The following is a 14,977-nucleotide window of genomic DNA, read 5'->3' as shown; positions in this document are numbered from 1 at the left end:
CCTTCGCCGTAGATGAAAATCTGATTTATGAATTGATCCAACCGGGTTTCAGACTCTACTCAGGTTTAGTCTAACCACCTCCCGTTCGTTCTCAGGAGGACTCACGTCTGAGCCATGTTTCCAGGAGATCCTACGGAACACTGCTACTACGCAGATCCGATATAAGTTATATATAACCTCTTATCACGACATTTATTTAGCTTCACTCCCGCCGCTTTAAGATGGGGCTCAATGCGGATCATGCATCAAAACAGATAAATTGTAGTTGTGAGACAGAAATCATCTAATAACCTCTCGCAGGAACGGAGAAGCTTACTGATCTCGTTGGCCCGACAGGCTCCACCACGTCTTCATAAGGCAACACATCTATTCGATTCTGCATAAAAGTCGAGATGGTGCGTGGAGCATTAGTGGAAGAAATTACTGAGATAAAGAGGACAGCGGGTGTGTTGATTAATACACTCGAACAGCACGACCTTGGCATAAATAGTCTTCGTTGCAAGTGAATATATATATATATGCACACATGCATAGATATAAACTGAATTAAAAATTGCATTTTCTACTAACATGGTGCGACAGGCGTATTTTGAGCACCAAAACAGTTCGCCAGCTGGCGAAGCAGTGCCTTCGGCCTAAAAGCGACCACGGCCCCACCCGTTCGAAGTGACGAAGGCTTTTCAAATAGACACATGAAACAAGGTCCAATTGTTTTTGATATTTCTTGAACAGGTACAGCTTTTAGTTTGTTCTATTCGGATGAGCTCTATAGGTTTCTGAGACAGCGATTTTTCAATACTCTGTATAAGACAGTTGTCTTTTTCGTGAAATGCCGATAGCTTTATTTTGGACTGGAAACATATTAGACTTTTGTAATATAACGAAATAAATAAAAGGCTACAAAGGGCAACGCCATTTTTTTATGAAAACAGATACGGTCAGGCATGCTGGTCCACAGTGCAGGAAGTCTTGAACTGAAAATTTGCTTCCTGAAAAATGCTTTCCGAGACAATCAATACGGCTAAATAACGAAGGTCTAGTGAAATTCAACTGAAACAGAAGAGACTTACCGTCAGCGCAGATTTCGATGTTTGAGCATACTGATTCATCAAACAAGCATCCTGAAACGAACAGATCCAAGTACACACATAGACGCGTGTTGTTACCGAATTATATATACGTGTATATAAATCAATTGGCTATAAATGATCCGATCCGTTTAATAAAGTCGAGCGGGCAGCAGATAGAATTCAAGAAAGTCCATGCTAACGGGACGTTAACATGTTAACCCCAGTCTCATGTAATATATATTTTTCTAGCGTATTCTTTTCTATGTGTTTGTGTTATTTCGTTAGCATGGATACTTTATGACTATGGCTTAGATAATTTAGCTCAGTTAACTGCTCTGATAGTACCATAAGCTGTAGATAGTCATCTCAATTTTGCTCCCCGTCATGTACTGATATGCAATTAAGTCTCTCGGGTATAACATTTTCATCACTATATATTTGCACACACAAGCCTCGATGTTTGACAATAAGCGCAAAACCGTTCGTTCGACAAAAACTTCGAGAAAAACACGAAGGTCTTTTAAAGAATCTGCGTACGTAACGATGCGTATAGACCAACAATTCTGTTTGCCTCAATGATTAACTTATACACATGTATCCACAAAACTAAGTGGTAGAAAGTAAGTTGTATCACATAGTGCTCGTCATTTTCATGATGCTCGACAACTTCTGGTTTTTCCTGTTCTTCGTCTGCTCGCTGACCTTAACACAATGTTAACCATCGCATACACATGAACCCCTAGTTTCAGTTTGCCGATTTCCTGACAGCGGGTTCTTTGCGATTGGAAAAGAACAGAAATCGGAACAAAGGTGCTGGCGCGTTTGAAGGAACCCGGAAGTCACTTCTGGCGCTAACGGATGCTCAGAGATAAAATGAGGTACGTGTATTAGCAGGATCGAGTTCGACGAAAAATGTGAGGTGTTAGGACCCTAAAATTCGGATACTGCTAGCACGAGTGGCAGCTTGAACATATACATTTGGAACGAGATGTTTATCCCGTACGAACGTGCAAATGTAATCAATTCGGGAAAGATGTGAAGACGTTGCGTTCATTCTGTAAAAATCAGAAGTAACAATTAACGTCTCAGGTAGAATTTTTTTATAATTTTAATAATCGTACTTTGCTGCTACATATTGTGTATATTTTCAATATATGAATCCATGAAATTGGCGTAAACGAATATTAAATAAACGACTTGAGACAAATTTGCTAATTCTGTTCAAACAATTCTGACACATAGCTTATAATAAAGATACATATTTATTAAATAATTAGTCGATTCGACGGAATTAAAAGATAGATGTACATGTAGGTTAGACACGAAAAATACAAATTATTTTATTTCTAATATATATATATATATGGAGGTCATTTTTTCAAAGAATTACTTCGATCGCGTTTGACTGAGTTGAGGTGATTACGGTGAGCCGTTTTAAAAACCATAATCAGTAACCAATCTGCGCAGTACATTGAGCTAGTCTAGTATCCTTTGAGATTGGCCATAACCGTTCAGTCCCCCAGTGTTCACGTTTGTGAACACTCTGTGAAGTCTCCGAGGAGCAAATACTATCAAATATTGCCAAATTTCACTCGTCAGGAAGGTTCACAGGGCTGTCAATAGCACGGCGTGACCATCTAAAGCCAACTCCTTTAGCGACTATCATTCTCTTATCATTAACAAAGATGATCACTATCATCAGGATGCCTACCGCCTACGCTTGCCCGCAATAAGAATCGATCACCACCCTCAGATTGGGTCGAGAATCGGGAATAGACGATTTCCAATCTAGTCACCACCGATTGGATCATGCGTGGGATGCGTATTATTCGCTACGAGCGTGGCAAAATACGTAAGAAGAACTGGTACTTCACGTACTGGGCAACGAATTAATTATTGTGGAAAGTGTCAGCCATAAAGCCTACAGCAGAGACTACAAGAACAGGTTGCCAACGGCTAGAAAGTCAATTTAGGCGTCATTACATAGTCGTTCGGTTGCCGTCGATACGACGGAGTCTAGGTATTGCACCCCACGTGACAAGCACACTATGGCCCGATGAGACCGTCTCGAAATGGCTGGAATTACATGAAAAAGGCTCAGTATTACCGAAGCTAATTGAATATGCTATATAAAAGTAAAAATTAATCGCTTGATATCAAACCGTTCTGAAGCATAACGACTCTCAGTCACTACAGTAAGACTCCGGCTAGTGGAGGCTGCTGAAATAGGCCTCCAGGTCCTCAATGTAAAGCAGGGAATCTTTTCGTAGGTGTCTTGTGCTACGGGTGTGGTGGACTGTAGCAGACGAATACTTTGCAAACAAGTATCCTGAGCGTTCTCAATTCTCGTACGAGTATCGGAAATACGATTCTTTAAATATAGCAAAAAAATACTATACGATGCTGCCATGTATGCCACCTAGCCAAGTCACCAATTTGTGATGGTTATTGAGCGTATAAAATAACGCTTCCGTTACAAACCCGGCGGCACATAAAGGTCTCGTTACGATGTATAGCTGAAGGTGTGTTATGATAAAAAAAAAAAAAGTACAGACAAATGTTAGTAGAAGGAAAACCAAGTTCTGCTGTGGTGGGCCTATTCTGGATCTTTGGTTTTGCCATCAAGATTTATCTATTACATATGTAAACAGACAGGACATGAGCCTCTATTATACAAGCTGATCGTGCTTTTTTATTCTTTATATTCAATTCATATACGTATACCAGCGATGTTACCTGTGAAATGACAGTCGAGTCAGATTTGTCGTCGACCTAAGGCTGACCGTTCGTTATGGGCCTGTGTAAAATGTTCACGCCATTCCTCGATTTTGAAATAACGTCGTAGGATTACAGTTCTACAGAACATACATGTACATTGAAATACCTACAATGAATTTGTTAGAAAGAGGGCTTCACAGCAAAAGAAATAGTCCCTGAACATAATCATCTTAGAAAGAAGCATTATGAGACGGTAATATCGAAGGATTCTGTACGGGTAAATAAAAAGAAAATATTACTTTTCAAGTATATATATATTCAGTTCTTTATGGTTTAGCGACCAGCAGGGCAGAACACGGGCATTGAAAATTAAAACTAAGTGAATTAAAAGAAAAACACACGCACGCACTCACTGCACTTTACGTTAATTTGTCTCGCCTTCGAAGTTAATGTTAAATAAGAATTTATAAAGAAATGATGAAGCCAGAACTGCTCAATTATGAAGACATACTGGTCAAATTTACGTAATAGATCCATGTATCTTTTACGTTCTGAATCAATGGGTAAAATCTTGAATTTCTCGATATCATTTTCCCTACATGGGATTCGTTTCCTGTTGTTTGCTTTAATATTCTCTATTTACCGAGAATATAACTGACATATAGGAACCGCTCGTGGATATAAGTGACAATTTATACTACAATATTTCGTCTTAGCAATAAACTGGAGAAACCTTCTGTTCACTTCTCTCTTCAGCTCGGATCAATTATATGGGAGCTATGTTTTTTAACATTTGGTGTTGAAGCCACTAGACATTGCTTGAAATGAATCGAGCTAAACCTGTCTAGGTTTTTCCCAATAGACCTATGAAACGGCTTGATAACAGTATGCCATGGTATCCATTTGTCAACTCTGAAATTTGCCATAACAGTGGCCGCATGTACACTGTCACAATGGGAACGCGTTCAAAAAGTTGTGCATTAGCAGACCGCGTTTTTCCCCTAGGAAAAGGCTTAGCTTGAATTTCACATGATGCTTTATTACACGAGTACATCTCATTACGAGAGAAGTGTTAGCGAACGTTGACAGGTAGCAACATCGAAGGTATGATTCGAGATCACATGATTGAACATGCAACCGGTTTGCCATCAAGGTTTCTTTCCTGCGTGCGTTCCTCTTTGAACGCCGCCATTTTGCTGCGCCTTACTGTTGCACCTGGCGAGCAGACGAAACTTGGAGGCGACGCCAGTGCTTAGCAAACTCAACCAGTCATTTCGTCTTCTCTATTTCTTGCCTCCTTCTGCGCTGTTTGGATAGGCATCCAACAGTGTGTACTCATCTCACCGCAGAAAAGTTGGTTATAATGATAGCAGGTAGGTACAGGCTGAGGAATACTCCGATTGCATTTGCTTGAAATCGTTCAAGTTGTTCTTTATCTTCATAATAATAATCTCATCTACGATGAAGCGGTGCTTATGCAAAAGACGGACGACCATGAACTGGTGTTAGATTTCTGGGAAATCGTCCGCGACATACATGCTCATTTGAATGCAGACTTGGCGGTATTGTGAGTGTAAAAAAGTTTCGATGTCTTCGAATTCAAGGGTGTGCCGTATATGAGGTGTCGACGTACCGTGTTCGTGCAAAGATGCCCGATGTGTTTTCCTGCGTGCTGTCGGCCACGATACGTTACGCTTTCCTGATATAATACAACATCAGGACTGAATGCTGAATGACGTAAAATATAGAGATGGAACCATGGTCCCACTGATGCCCCTCATGTTCGTTCACGAAGACGCCGTCCTCCAAAAGCATCCCAACTTCTTCTTAGAGGAAATGCGTTTTCTCCAGCTCCCGTTCAGTGAGAGATAATTCAGCTTGAATGCTGGTAGTCAGTATCTGTCGTAGTGACAAAAGGGTAGTGCCCTAAGTGTAGAGCGAGGCTCAGCTGATGAATACAGTCGAGGAAATTAGCTTAGAAGATATTGTTTTGTTGACGGTCCGATTCTTTAGTGGACGCTCGGAGCGTTCAGAAAACTGTTTGGAAAAGCATTACCAAACACCTGCCCAGGGACAGGGTAGAGCTATGCAACTAAGTAGTTAGAATCGGGTTGCGGGGGATCACAGCTCGCTAATAGCTGATGCAGAGGTAAAAATTTGTTGTTTGCTCTTCAGTCTTAAATAGTGTCGTCCCTTCTGTTTTACACTCTTCGTCTACCTTCAAGCTACCTAAGCTTTGCTATTTACTGTCAGCGAGCGATAGTGGTAAGATACGCCCTAGCGTTGTAATGATGTCGCTTATGCAGGATATATTTTTCAATAGTTACAAGTTCACAAGTTAGGATTTGTCCAGAGGAGAAAATATGCTCATAATATGGTAACGAATATTCGACCAAATCGTATCGGTCTCAGATAATTACGCTAGCAAACTCAATACATAGTTCGTAGGGTTTTCTTTTGCATTTTTTTTTAGTCATAGCTTTACTGAAATGAAACTGATATCAGTGGGCTCGAACACAACTATTTACTTGTTGGACTATCAGCCAAAGTAGAGAAGCTTCGTACTAAGTGGAAAAGGGAAACTTACGAAACCATTTACATTAACTTAGTGATAAATTGTTTATCAGAAAAAAAAGGGAAAATTCCGAGTTAGTCCTATTGAAAGGATGTATCATGTCTTGCCAGGCAGACGCGTAGCTACCACAGAAACGTTATAAAAAAGATAGCCTATTTTTTGGGCAATTAAAATAGTGTCGCCTCATCCATCAGTAAGCTTAGTTTTCTCTATACCGATCTATATAAATAATTACCGTAAAGACACGACACAGAATTTAATCTAAGCATCTTCTGATGCGTAATTTATAGGATCGCAGTAAGCTTTGCTAATTTAGTCGATCTTGCCGCCGCGACCCCCATCATCGGTTATATAAGCACGGATCAGTCCAAATGACATTTAATTTTATTGAGATTGCCGCGTCGATTTAGATAAGATAATGCTTTGCTCTCAAAATCGACACAAGTCAACCTTAACAACGGTTTTTTAACAAATTTTATTTAAAAAATTTAAAAGTAGCGAATTTTTGTGGATTGTAATGAGAATAGGCCTAAGCCTCGGACTAGATAAACTGCAGCATTAGCAACCATAGAGCGGCCAGAACACTATAAATAAACACCCCAAGCTAAAGTAACTACTTGAGTTTACAAAATTGGTCCGTAGTCAACAGCTTACTGCAGATCTGGATATAAGTGTACAAACACTTATACCCAGATCACCAAACAAAGCGTACGGGACATTAAAGAACTGATTTATAGATAGGGAAAACTTGCTGATATATAATAATAACTAAATTAATTAAAAGCCGAATGTGGCCCTTCAGTGAATATATTTGTTTGTTACACAAAAAAAGTTGCTAGTTTGTTCAGCTACCTATTAGCCAGGCCGGTATCCTTCTTTGAGAATCTGAGGTTCGATTTCTCGTTCCAGTTTGATCCTGCCTGCTTGCACTCAAGCTCACACAACCGGCGTAGCTTGACATATACGATTCAGTTGCTCAAGATGCCCTTTGAAATTATGTACAACTATCCCCTTTGTCTTTGGCTTCATGCTAATGTCCTTCAGTACCGGATATGAAAATTTCCCCTAGGAAAGCAACATAGCTCATCAACGCAGCTGTATTACTACGTATTATGCCTCTTGGGATCGCTTACCATCTTGAGAAGATTTTTCTATAATTTTCACAGTAATAATATTATTCTTAAGTCATCGTTGCAATACTATCTTTATTACTAGATGTAGTTAGTTTATAGGTTAGCTTTGGTAAACCGGATTTACTACGCTATAGTACGCCAGCTTCCACGCATCTTCTTTTACTTGGTCTCAAGGCTAGCTCATTAGGTCATAGCTCGCAACTCGTTTGTGCTTCTAGTGCTCTCTGTAATCTACTTTTCATTGAAACAAGAAAAATTAGCTGAAGTTCCTGTACAACTACTACCGGTTTATTTATCTTATTATAATATATGATTATTATTAATATAATAGATTTGTATGCAATGTTTATACCATTGGAGTTTAAAGATAGATCTTATATAGTTGGCTCACGCTTGTGAAAGATGGAACAAGAATGTAGCGTTTATTTCGCAAAATATTCGCTCTTTCTAATAAAACCCTTTTATTGAAAATTTTTGCTGAGTTTCAAGACATAAATTTCATTATTATTACTAGAGTGATCAAAACGTAGGTGACCACTCTGTTTAATTAAGCTTACGGTTCCGCCTGATCCAGGACTACCAAGGGCTCCCTCTTCGTAGAATATAATAGTCGGCGCTTTACAGAACGCGCGAATTTTTATACAATGGTTGTATAAAATGTCGCAGGCGCCGATTGATCTACGCGAAAACGTTAAGTTTGCAATTCGTTTAACCAAACTTGCCGTTCCGCAAAGCTGCCCTATTGCGTTCACGGCAGCCGTCTAAAACTTCGACCGATATTCATCTTTTGAGTTGGCCGATGATGTTTGACTACAACGCCCAAGAACGTTACGTACTTCTCACAATATTAATCGGATGAAAGAGTTTGAAAGTAAGTGAAGTATTGAATGAGGGTCAGTCAAAGCAACATAGTATTAGACACTCTCTAATATTTGCGATGAACACAGACGGGTTTCAGAATTAGACGATGACGAAACACGCTCTGAAATAGCTCTGCTCTGAGCTCAATCGTACCGCCTGTGATGTCTGGCACTGGCATACACCCAAAAACGGGAAATCTCATAGCTCCAAACTCGTCCCTATCTACATTTCGGACGTCCACTGTGGCTATTAGGCCGATTAGAGCCGACCCCGCTCCGGTTTGGCGGAATCGCTCGTCGACAAATAGTGCCAATATGAAAGACCTTCGTAACTGTTCTCACCCAAAAATTATATTCTAGTAACGCTAATATATGCAATCACAGTAACACGAACCATATTACCTATGTTGAGACACGGTTGGTCTAGTCGGCGGTGCGTTCAAGGGCATTACCATAACGAGAGGGAGCCTAAATATAAAATGAACTGCCGGGGGCGTTGACACGCGTCAAAGTTTTGTAGCTGACCAAAGTGCGTCTGCCCTTTAAGTAACGTCATTGCTTGAACTCGGTTTCCTCTGCCCCTGTCATGCACGAGATTTAATAGGTACGGGAGTGGGCATTAATATATACTTATAAGCGAGTTCAAAGCCAGTTTGATGTAGAGCTGGCGGATAAAATCACCACGTATTTATTTGCTAAATGCAACACAATGCAAAGCCTATACTGATCTCAACTGAGAAGTTAGCGTATGTCTGTCTTACCGACGCCAGACTGGAAATGGGCAACTGAAGGAAGCAACCACTTAGAGAAGCTCTCGTTTGTTCCTCATTAGGTTTACATGACAGGTTAACCCCGCCCATGGAGGCGTAAGTATTTACTTATAAGGCAAATTAATACACAATGCATATCTTTCAACATATTGAAGTCTATACGATGAAATTGTCTTTTAATTAAAGCATAATACTCGAGTTTCGCAGACGCTGTTTATTAAGCGACGACCATCAGACTCAAAGAACTCAACTTATTAACAGTTTGTGCTTGTGTAGCTAAATCGTAGCGCGTAAATAGGTTTGACGCTGAACGAAGTTAACAGTCAGGGCGAAATAGAACCTTTGTTGATCGATAAAGCACTTAAGTTAAGGAAGTGAATTAGGCATGAAAATTGGGTGTGTGCAATTATTTTGGAACGTAACATTTCAAACGACCTTACTTCACGGGGGTAACTGAAAGAAGTGCAACAAGCTGGCTTAGCACTATCTTACAGCTAGACAGGTAATCATGTTTGACAATAATATCTACAGTTGATACCCCTAACTCCTTCAGTCCCCGGAGTCTTTACAGAACAACAGTTACTGCAGCTGCATTTGCCCAGTGAAATACACTGCGCAGTGGATGATATGAGCATAACATCAGGGGATAGCTGCCTCCATCGAAGGACGTAACGCGAACCATAAATACTGGCCTCTCGAATCATTTGGATGAAATAAAAGCTCTTGTTCATAATGTATAGCATGCCGCTTTGGGGGTTCAACATTCGATGATGGACTTTCCGTCTTGCTGATTTTCTCAGCCAGCCGCTTCCGGCGTGTTCAGAGGATTAGCGAAAATATCACCAATCCATTATAAAGACACACAATGGAAGAAGCTTGTTTCAAAATCATTGAATAAGCACGCATCAGAAAAGCTTAAAGCAAGACAAAGTTTTCTTCGTTGTCTTGGATTCATTCTCATAGTAAACGCATAGTTCTCTATCTGTTCAAGCTCTCATATTGTCCAGAAAGTCGTTACTCAGGCTCTGCTCAAGCCCTTAAACTGTTTTTTTTTCGGACTGCGTTCCAACATTTTATAAACCTTAGAAAGGCTGTGTGTGTTCATGTGATAACGCTCGCACAGCAGTATATTTTGAGCGTCGCTCTCTAAATTCGTTGCCACCTATCGCCTTTGTTTCCCTTGGCTGAAATTATTTCTGTTGGTAATCCTACACAGTATAGACGTTGATTTAATACCCAAGTGTTTCTTTCTAACGTTTAGCGATATGTGCGTCTCGACGTGTTTAGCAGATGCTGAGGTATGTTCCTTGAAGGTACCGCCTTGGAGCTAGAACAACGATCGTTGGGTGGTGACGGTGAGCTGTGACGGCTATAGGCCAACGCGAAAGCGATAGAAACGGGAAACTAGCATTTTGAGATCTTAATTCCTGCAAAGAACCTTCATGTATGAAACAAATAATGCTTAAATACGCGCCTGAACTCAGGTGAAGCCTAACGGAAATCGGCTGTGGCGGGAAAGATGATATAACGCATGTATGATCATTTAGAAAGGGTAACAGTACGACATATCCCACTATGATGGAGTTGACTGTTCATCTTTGAATTTACTTAATAAGAGTAGAAAACAAAATTAATCCCAAGACAGTTTTTGAGCTGCACTTATGACATATACTGAATTTGAGTTCCCTTATCAGACCTGTCGACCATGATCTTTCAGTTTGTATCAAGATCATGTGGCGGGTAGAAACGCATGTAGCTAAACTGAACGGGCTGTATCTAACTGCATTACGAAGTAAAAACATTACAGATTAAACAATATATGTATAGATATTTTTGTTTCCTAATAAACATATCACAACTGAAGCTGGCGAAAGGCATCATCGAAAAAGCAAATTTGTTGACAATCGATATTTACCATTGCCAAGACAATAGAGAAATCTTCAAAGTAAATATGGTAGCGTGAATTCGAACAATATACGATTCATCTACCATAAATGGGCCAGGCTACGGCGAGCTATATTTATCTCAGATGTTTTGCCACATATACAAATACATCAAATACACGACCAAACTGAGTCCACATTTTTTTCGCTTAGTTCTAGGTTCTTTTATAAAGTAGCCATAATGTCCTTAACGCGCAATGGCAATATTGGACCTATAATACTACCCGATCGAGAAGTGTGGAAAAACAAATTCCGTTTCTTTTATGTACGTAGCGCGCACGCTTGCCGCAAGCATGGCTGCGGGTGCTGTTACGCTCATCTGCTTTCCTCATCGTATCCGGAATCATCTCGGAGCTGGAGTTGGCTGGTCGGACCGTTGAGAAAGGTAACGCGAACTGTCCTTTGAGTAGGCGTTTCTTCTATCTAAGTCTCCTTTGCTTTCGTTAGTGAACGCAGACTGGCCTTTAGCCGACAATCGAAATTGTGGAGGTGTTAAACGAAGAAGAAGCTGACACTTACTCTACAGTAACCTAATAAATCAGAGCTATAAATAGAGAACAACCTTCACCATGTTTGCTGCAATTTTGCTCCAAGTAGATTATTGGTATTATAGTTAAGTAGGTGTAGGCCGTATAGCGACAAGCATTAAGTGCGGAAGCTTCAGATCCTGGGGCTAGGGCGGGAAAAATCGCTCGAATAGACATAAAGAAAACAAAACACATCACTCGCAAAGAAAAACACTTCTTTTAAAAACCACCCCCGACAACGCGACCTTGGTAACCTGACTATGTAATATAATGGCAAGACCGCTACAAACGTCTACTTAACGCTATAAAAGGAGCCGAACTTGTTCTTCTTACACTGTACCAGGTGCCGGATCGTTTTTTTATATAGAAATCTATGCTCAATATTTACTAACTAAAACTTTTGAAAGTGAATGTGTCTAAAATATCTCCCCGGAGGTCACTATGATTCTTATACGAAACGATAAGAATACATATGCTTTACATGGTACATCAGATCCGTTCGTTAATAATTAACAATTGTAGTGCTATGCCTTTTTTTACACACGAAGCTATATTAACTCGACTTACCATAGGCATTAACAGCACGGCCGGTCTCTAGCACGGCTGCCGATGTCACTACGAGCGTAAACAGCGCCCATTTCTTTCGAGCCTTCGTTATGACGTTGCACATCCTAGTTGTAGGACAAGGCGTCACCCATTTCAGGTCAACCTATAGGGATATGCAAGTCTCGATGACACAGTGCCGTCAGCAATATATATGACACTCGAACACACGATCCACAGTTTCTGTCTATCTGTCTTGCCTTATACGTTAACACAAAATTCGACTAGTTTCGTCTTGCTAGTTCTTGCTTAGTCTTCTGTTCGTGCAGCACAGCGCGATGGCGACTGGTGCAGTGGTCACAGAGATGGTGGACTAAGGGCACGTAATGACGTAATCAGCTAACTGTCTGAAACAGAAGTAAAGCAATAGCAACGTACAAGAAGAACCGAAGGAACGCGCGTTAGACGGATGGATGACGAAAATCGTTGTTGACGCTAGCGATGTTTTTGTCTGTCTAAGTAGTGCTTAGTGTGAAGCAATGTATCTCTCTCTCTCTCTATACATATATATATATATGTGTGTGTGTGTGTGCGTGTGTAGAAGAAGCAAGATGTACGCCAGTGTTGTGAAGCTTTTAGTAACAGACTTTCAGGATTTGATTCAGCTAAACGAAGAGAGACTGGAATGGCGTAGACGTAAACAAATCGCTGGTACTACGCCTAATCAAAGTTATAATCAAGAGCTAGATAAAAAAAAAAAGGAGTGCTTGCTAATTAAGGACAACAAATCATTATCGTCAAGAAAACACCACACTATTACGTGTTTTGTTGTTGATGTTACTCTTCGAGGATCGGAAATACTGATACTTTAACCCAACTAGAGCACCATGTACATCTGAGTAAGTCCATTTGAATATGTTAAATCTTCGGATTTCCATTTACAACACTTTGAGTCAAGGCAGAAAGTAATTTCTGGCGGTATTTTTTAGTTGCCTTCCATGCTAATCCCTTCTACTTATTTTGTTACCTGAACGATTTGTAAGCATAAAATTTTTATCCGTATATCAAATTTTCTACTTTCCGCCAGTTATAACGTACAAGTGTTTCATGTTGGACTTATCACTACCGAACTCATCAGAACAAAGTGCATGAGTCTGTTATTCGACCGCTTTAAACGAACTCCGTATTTCTTTGGACGATTTGAACTGGGCGGCGCAACATTGTTCAGGGCAAAGTTTAGTTGGGAAGAACCATATGTCACTGAAGATAGGAAAACAAAATAATCATTAATTTTTTCTGATCGGCAAACAAGGCACGTCGAGGCACTGCTTAAGTCATTGAGAGTAAACTTTAAGTCAGTGTCAAACTTAACAGGTGATGCTGAAGACGATTTAACAGGGCGTTTCTTCTTGAAAATGAGAGTTTGACACTGTGTGTTATAAGATTCAGAAGTTAAATTAAGTTCAATCAGAGTAGTGAGAGCTGGTCTGTCGGTAATCTTTCAGGAGCACTAGGAAACTATCGAAGCATATTTTAACAACGGACCTTTTAGCAAGACCAAAAAGAGACTAACTTCTCATATATTATAAACTGCTGTAATTCCAGTTAGTTAACACTACTGTACCCCGAGTCATTCGTTGATCCGACCTTTCAGGCCCTTTTCGCTGCATCTTTCTTTGCCTAGGTAATCATCTGCCAACATACTAGGTTGCAGCCTTTTCATTGTGCGGCCGAGGCTTGTGGCAGAAACAGGCTCCTGACTGTTTGTCCAACAAAGGCAGCATCGTTTGCCTATTCTAGAAATAAACCGAACATAGTGATTTCATTGTACGCGACATCGTACGTTGGATAAGTGAGCCACGCAGGAAAGCAGAGACTTTCAGGCAGTTGCTCCTGATGTTACGCTCCTGAGTAGCATTGGTGTACGGGGTGTACGCGGATTCTTTCTGTTGACCTTACAGGGTAAAGCTTTTTCTCCTACACAGACTACCTTGAATGGACAAGCAGAACATTTATCGCTTCAGATCATAAGGTAGCTACCATAGCACAAGGATGCTATGGAAGTAAGCTACAAAGACCAGGTACCTTTTTTTGAGACTTGGTGCTGTAGCGGTTGCTGATTTATGATCTGTCAAAGCTATAATTTCTTCTACGCCGAAATAACAGGTCTAGTGTCAAACGTATATATATATATATATATATACTTTTTTTATAATATAGTATAATATATACTTATATGGCAGTAATATATATATATATATATATTACTGTCATGTAAAAGGCTTAGCCAGGAAACGCTACCTAAACATTTCTTTACATAGATTCACAATGAAACTTTATTCGTCAGTGGGTCGTCACGTCGAATGAACCAACCATACGTCATACAGTCGAATCAGCATACTGCTGTCGTATCACCCAGTCTACACCTAAACGCGTTTTTCCAGTGAAACTCTTTCGGAAACCAAGAAACAAGCAGACGACACGAACTACAAGACAGCAGACGACAAAAATAACAAACAGGGTCAGTTTTCGTCTGCTATTTAAATTCTAAACTATTGTTCTACCTTAAGTCTTGACAGCGCATTTGCGCAGAGACGGTGACGGGGCGCATTTCCAATGAACTTCGTACGACATGGCTTCAATATGAGGATACTGTTGATTTTTCTCAATGGCGCGTTTTGTTGTTTCAAAAGCAGTTCCGTTATAGCTGTATTCAAACGTCATTATTCTACAATTACTACTTGAATGATTCTTGATATAGTAAAGTGTAATACTCCCTATAAAGTATGTATTGTAAAAATCTGTTCGGTTCTAAAGTATATTCGTTACATAGTTAAC

The 14,977-nt window shown here is 40.1% G+C and overlaps 1 protein-coding gene and 1 long non-coding RNA gene across 6 annotated transcripts in view; one reads left to right on the top strand and one right to left on the bottom strand.

The window, feature by feature from the left end:
• The window catches only part of IA-2 (tyrosine phosphatase IA-2), a 71,346-nt gene that overhangs the window by 23,300 nt on the left and 33,069 nt on the right, over positions 1 to 14,977 (bottom strand). For 2 of the 5 annotated variants that reach the window (XM_022799253.2, XM_022799274.2), the window contains exons 2-3: positions 12,164 to 12,542; positions 1,071 to 1,121 (exon numbers count right to left, since the gene is read on the bottom strand). In XM_022799253.2, coding sequence (XP_022654988.1) covers positions 1,071 to 1,121; positions 12,164 to 12,266 — 154 coding nt within the window. In that variant the 5' untranslated portion in view covers positions 12,267 to 12,542. Of the gene's footprint in view, positions 1 to 1,070; positions 1,122 to 12,163; positions 12,547 to 13,763; positions 14,105 to 14,977 lie in introns of those variants that run through there. The other 3 variants (XM_022799267.2, XM_022799260.2, XM_022799245.2) reach the window with 3 other exon arrangements.
• Positions 4,996 to 6,560, top strand: LOC147758169 (uncharacterized). Its single transcript, XR_015321248.1, has 2 exons — positions 4,996 to 5,161; positions 5,393 to 6,560. It is a non-coding gene; the product is annotated as an uncharacterized LOC147758169 (long non-coding RNA).

Source organism: Varroa destructor, unplaced genomic scaffold (genome assembly GCF_002443255.2).
Source record: "Varroa destructor unplaced genomic scaffold, Vdes_3.0 BEIS01000001.1, whole genome shotgun sequence".
NCBI classification, from domain to species: domain Eukaryota; kingdom Metazoa; phylum Arthropoda; class Arachnida; order Mesostigmata; family Varroidae; genus Varroa; species Varroa destructor.
This window is presented reverse-complemented; position numbering and strand designations above follow the sequence as displayed.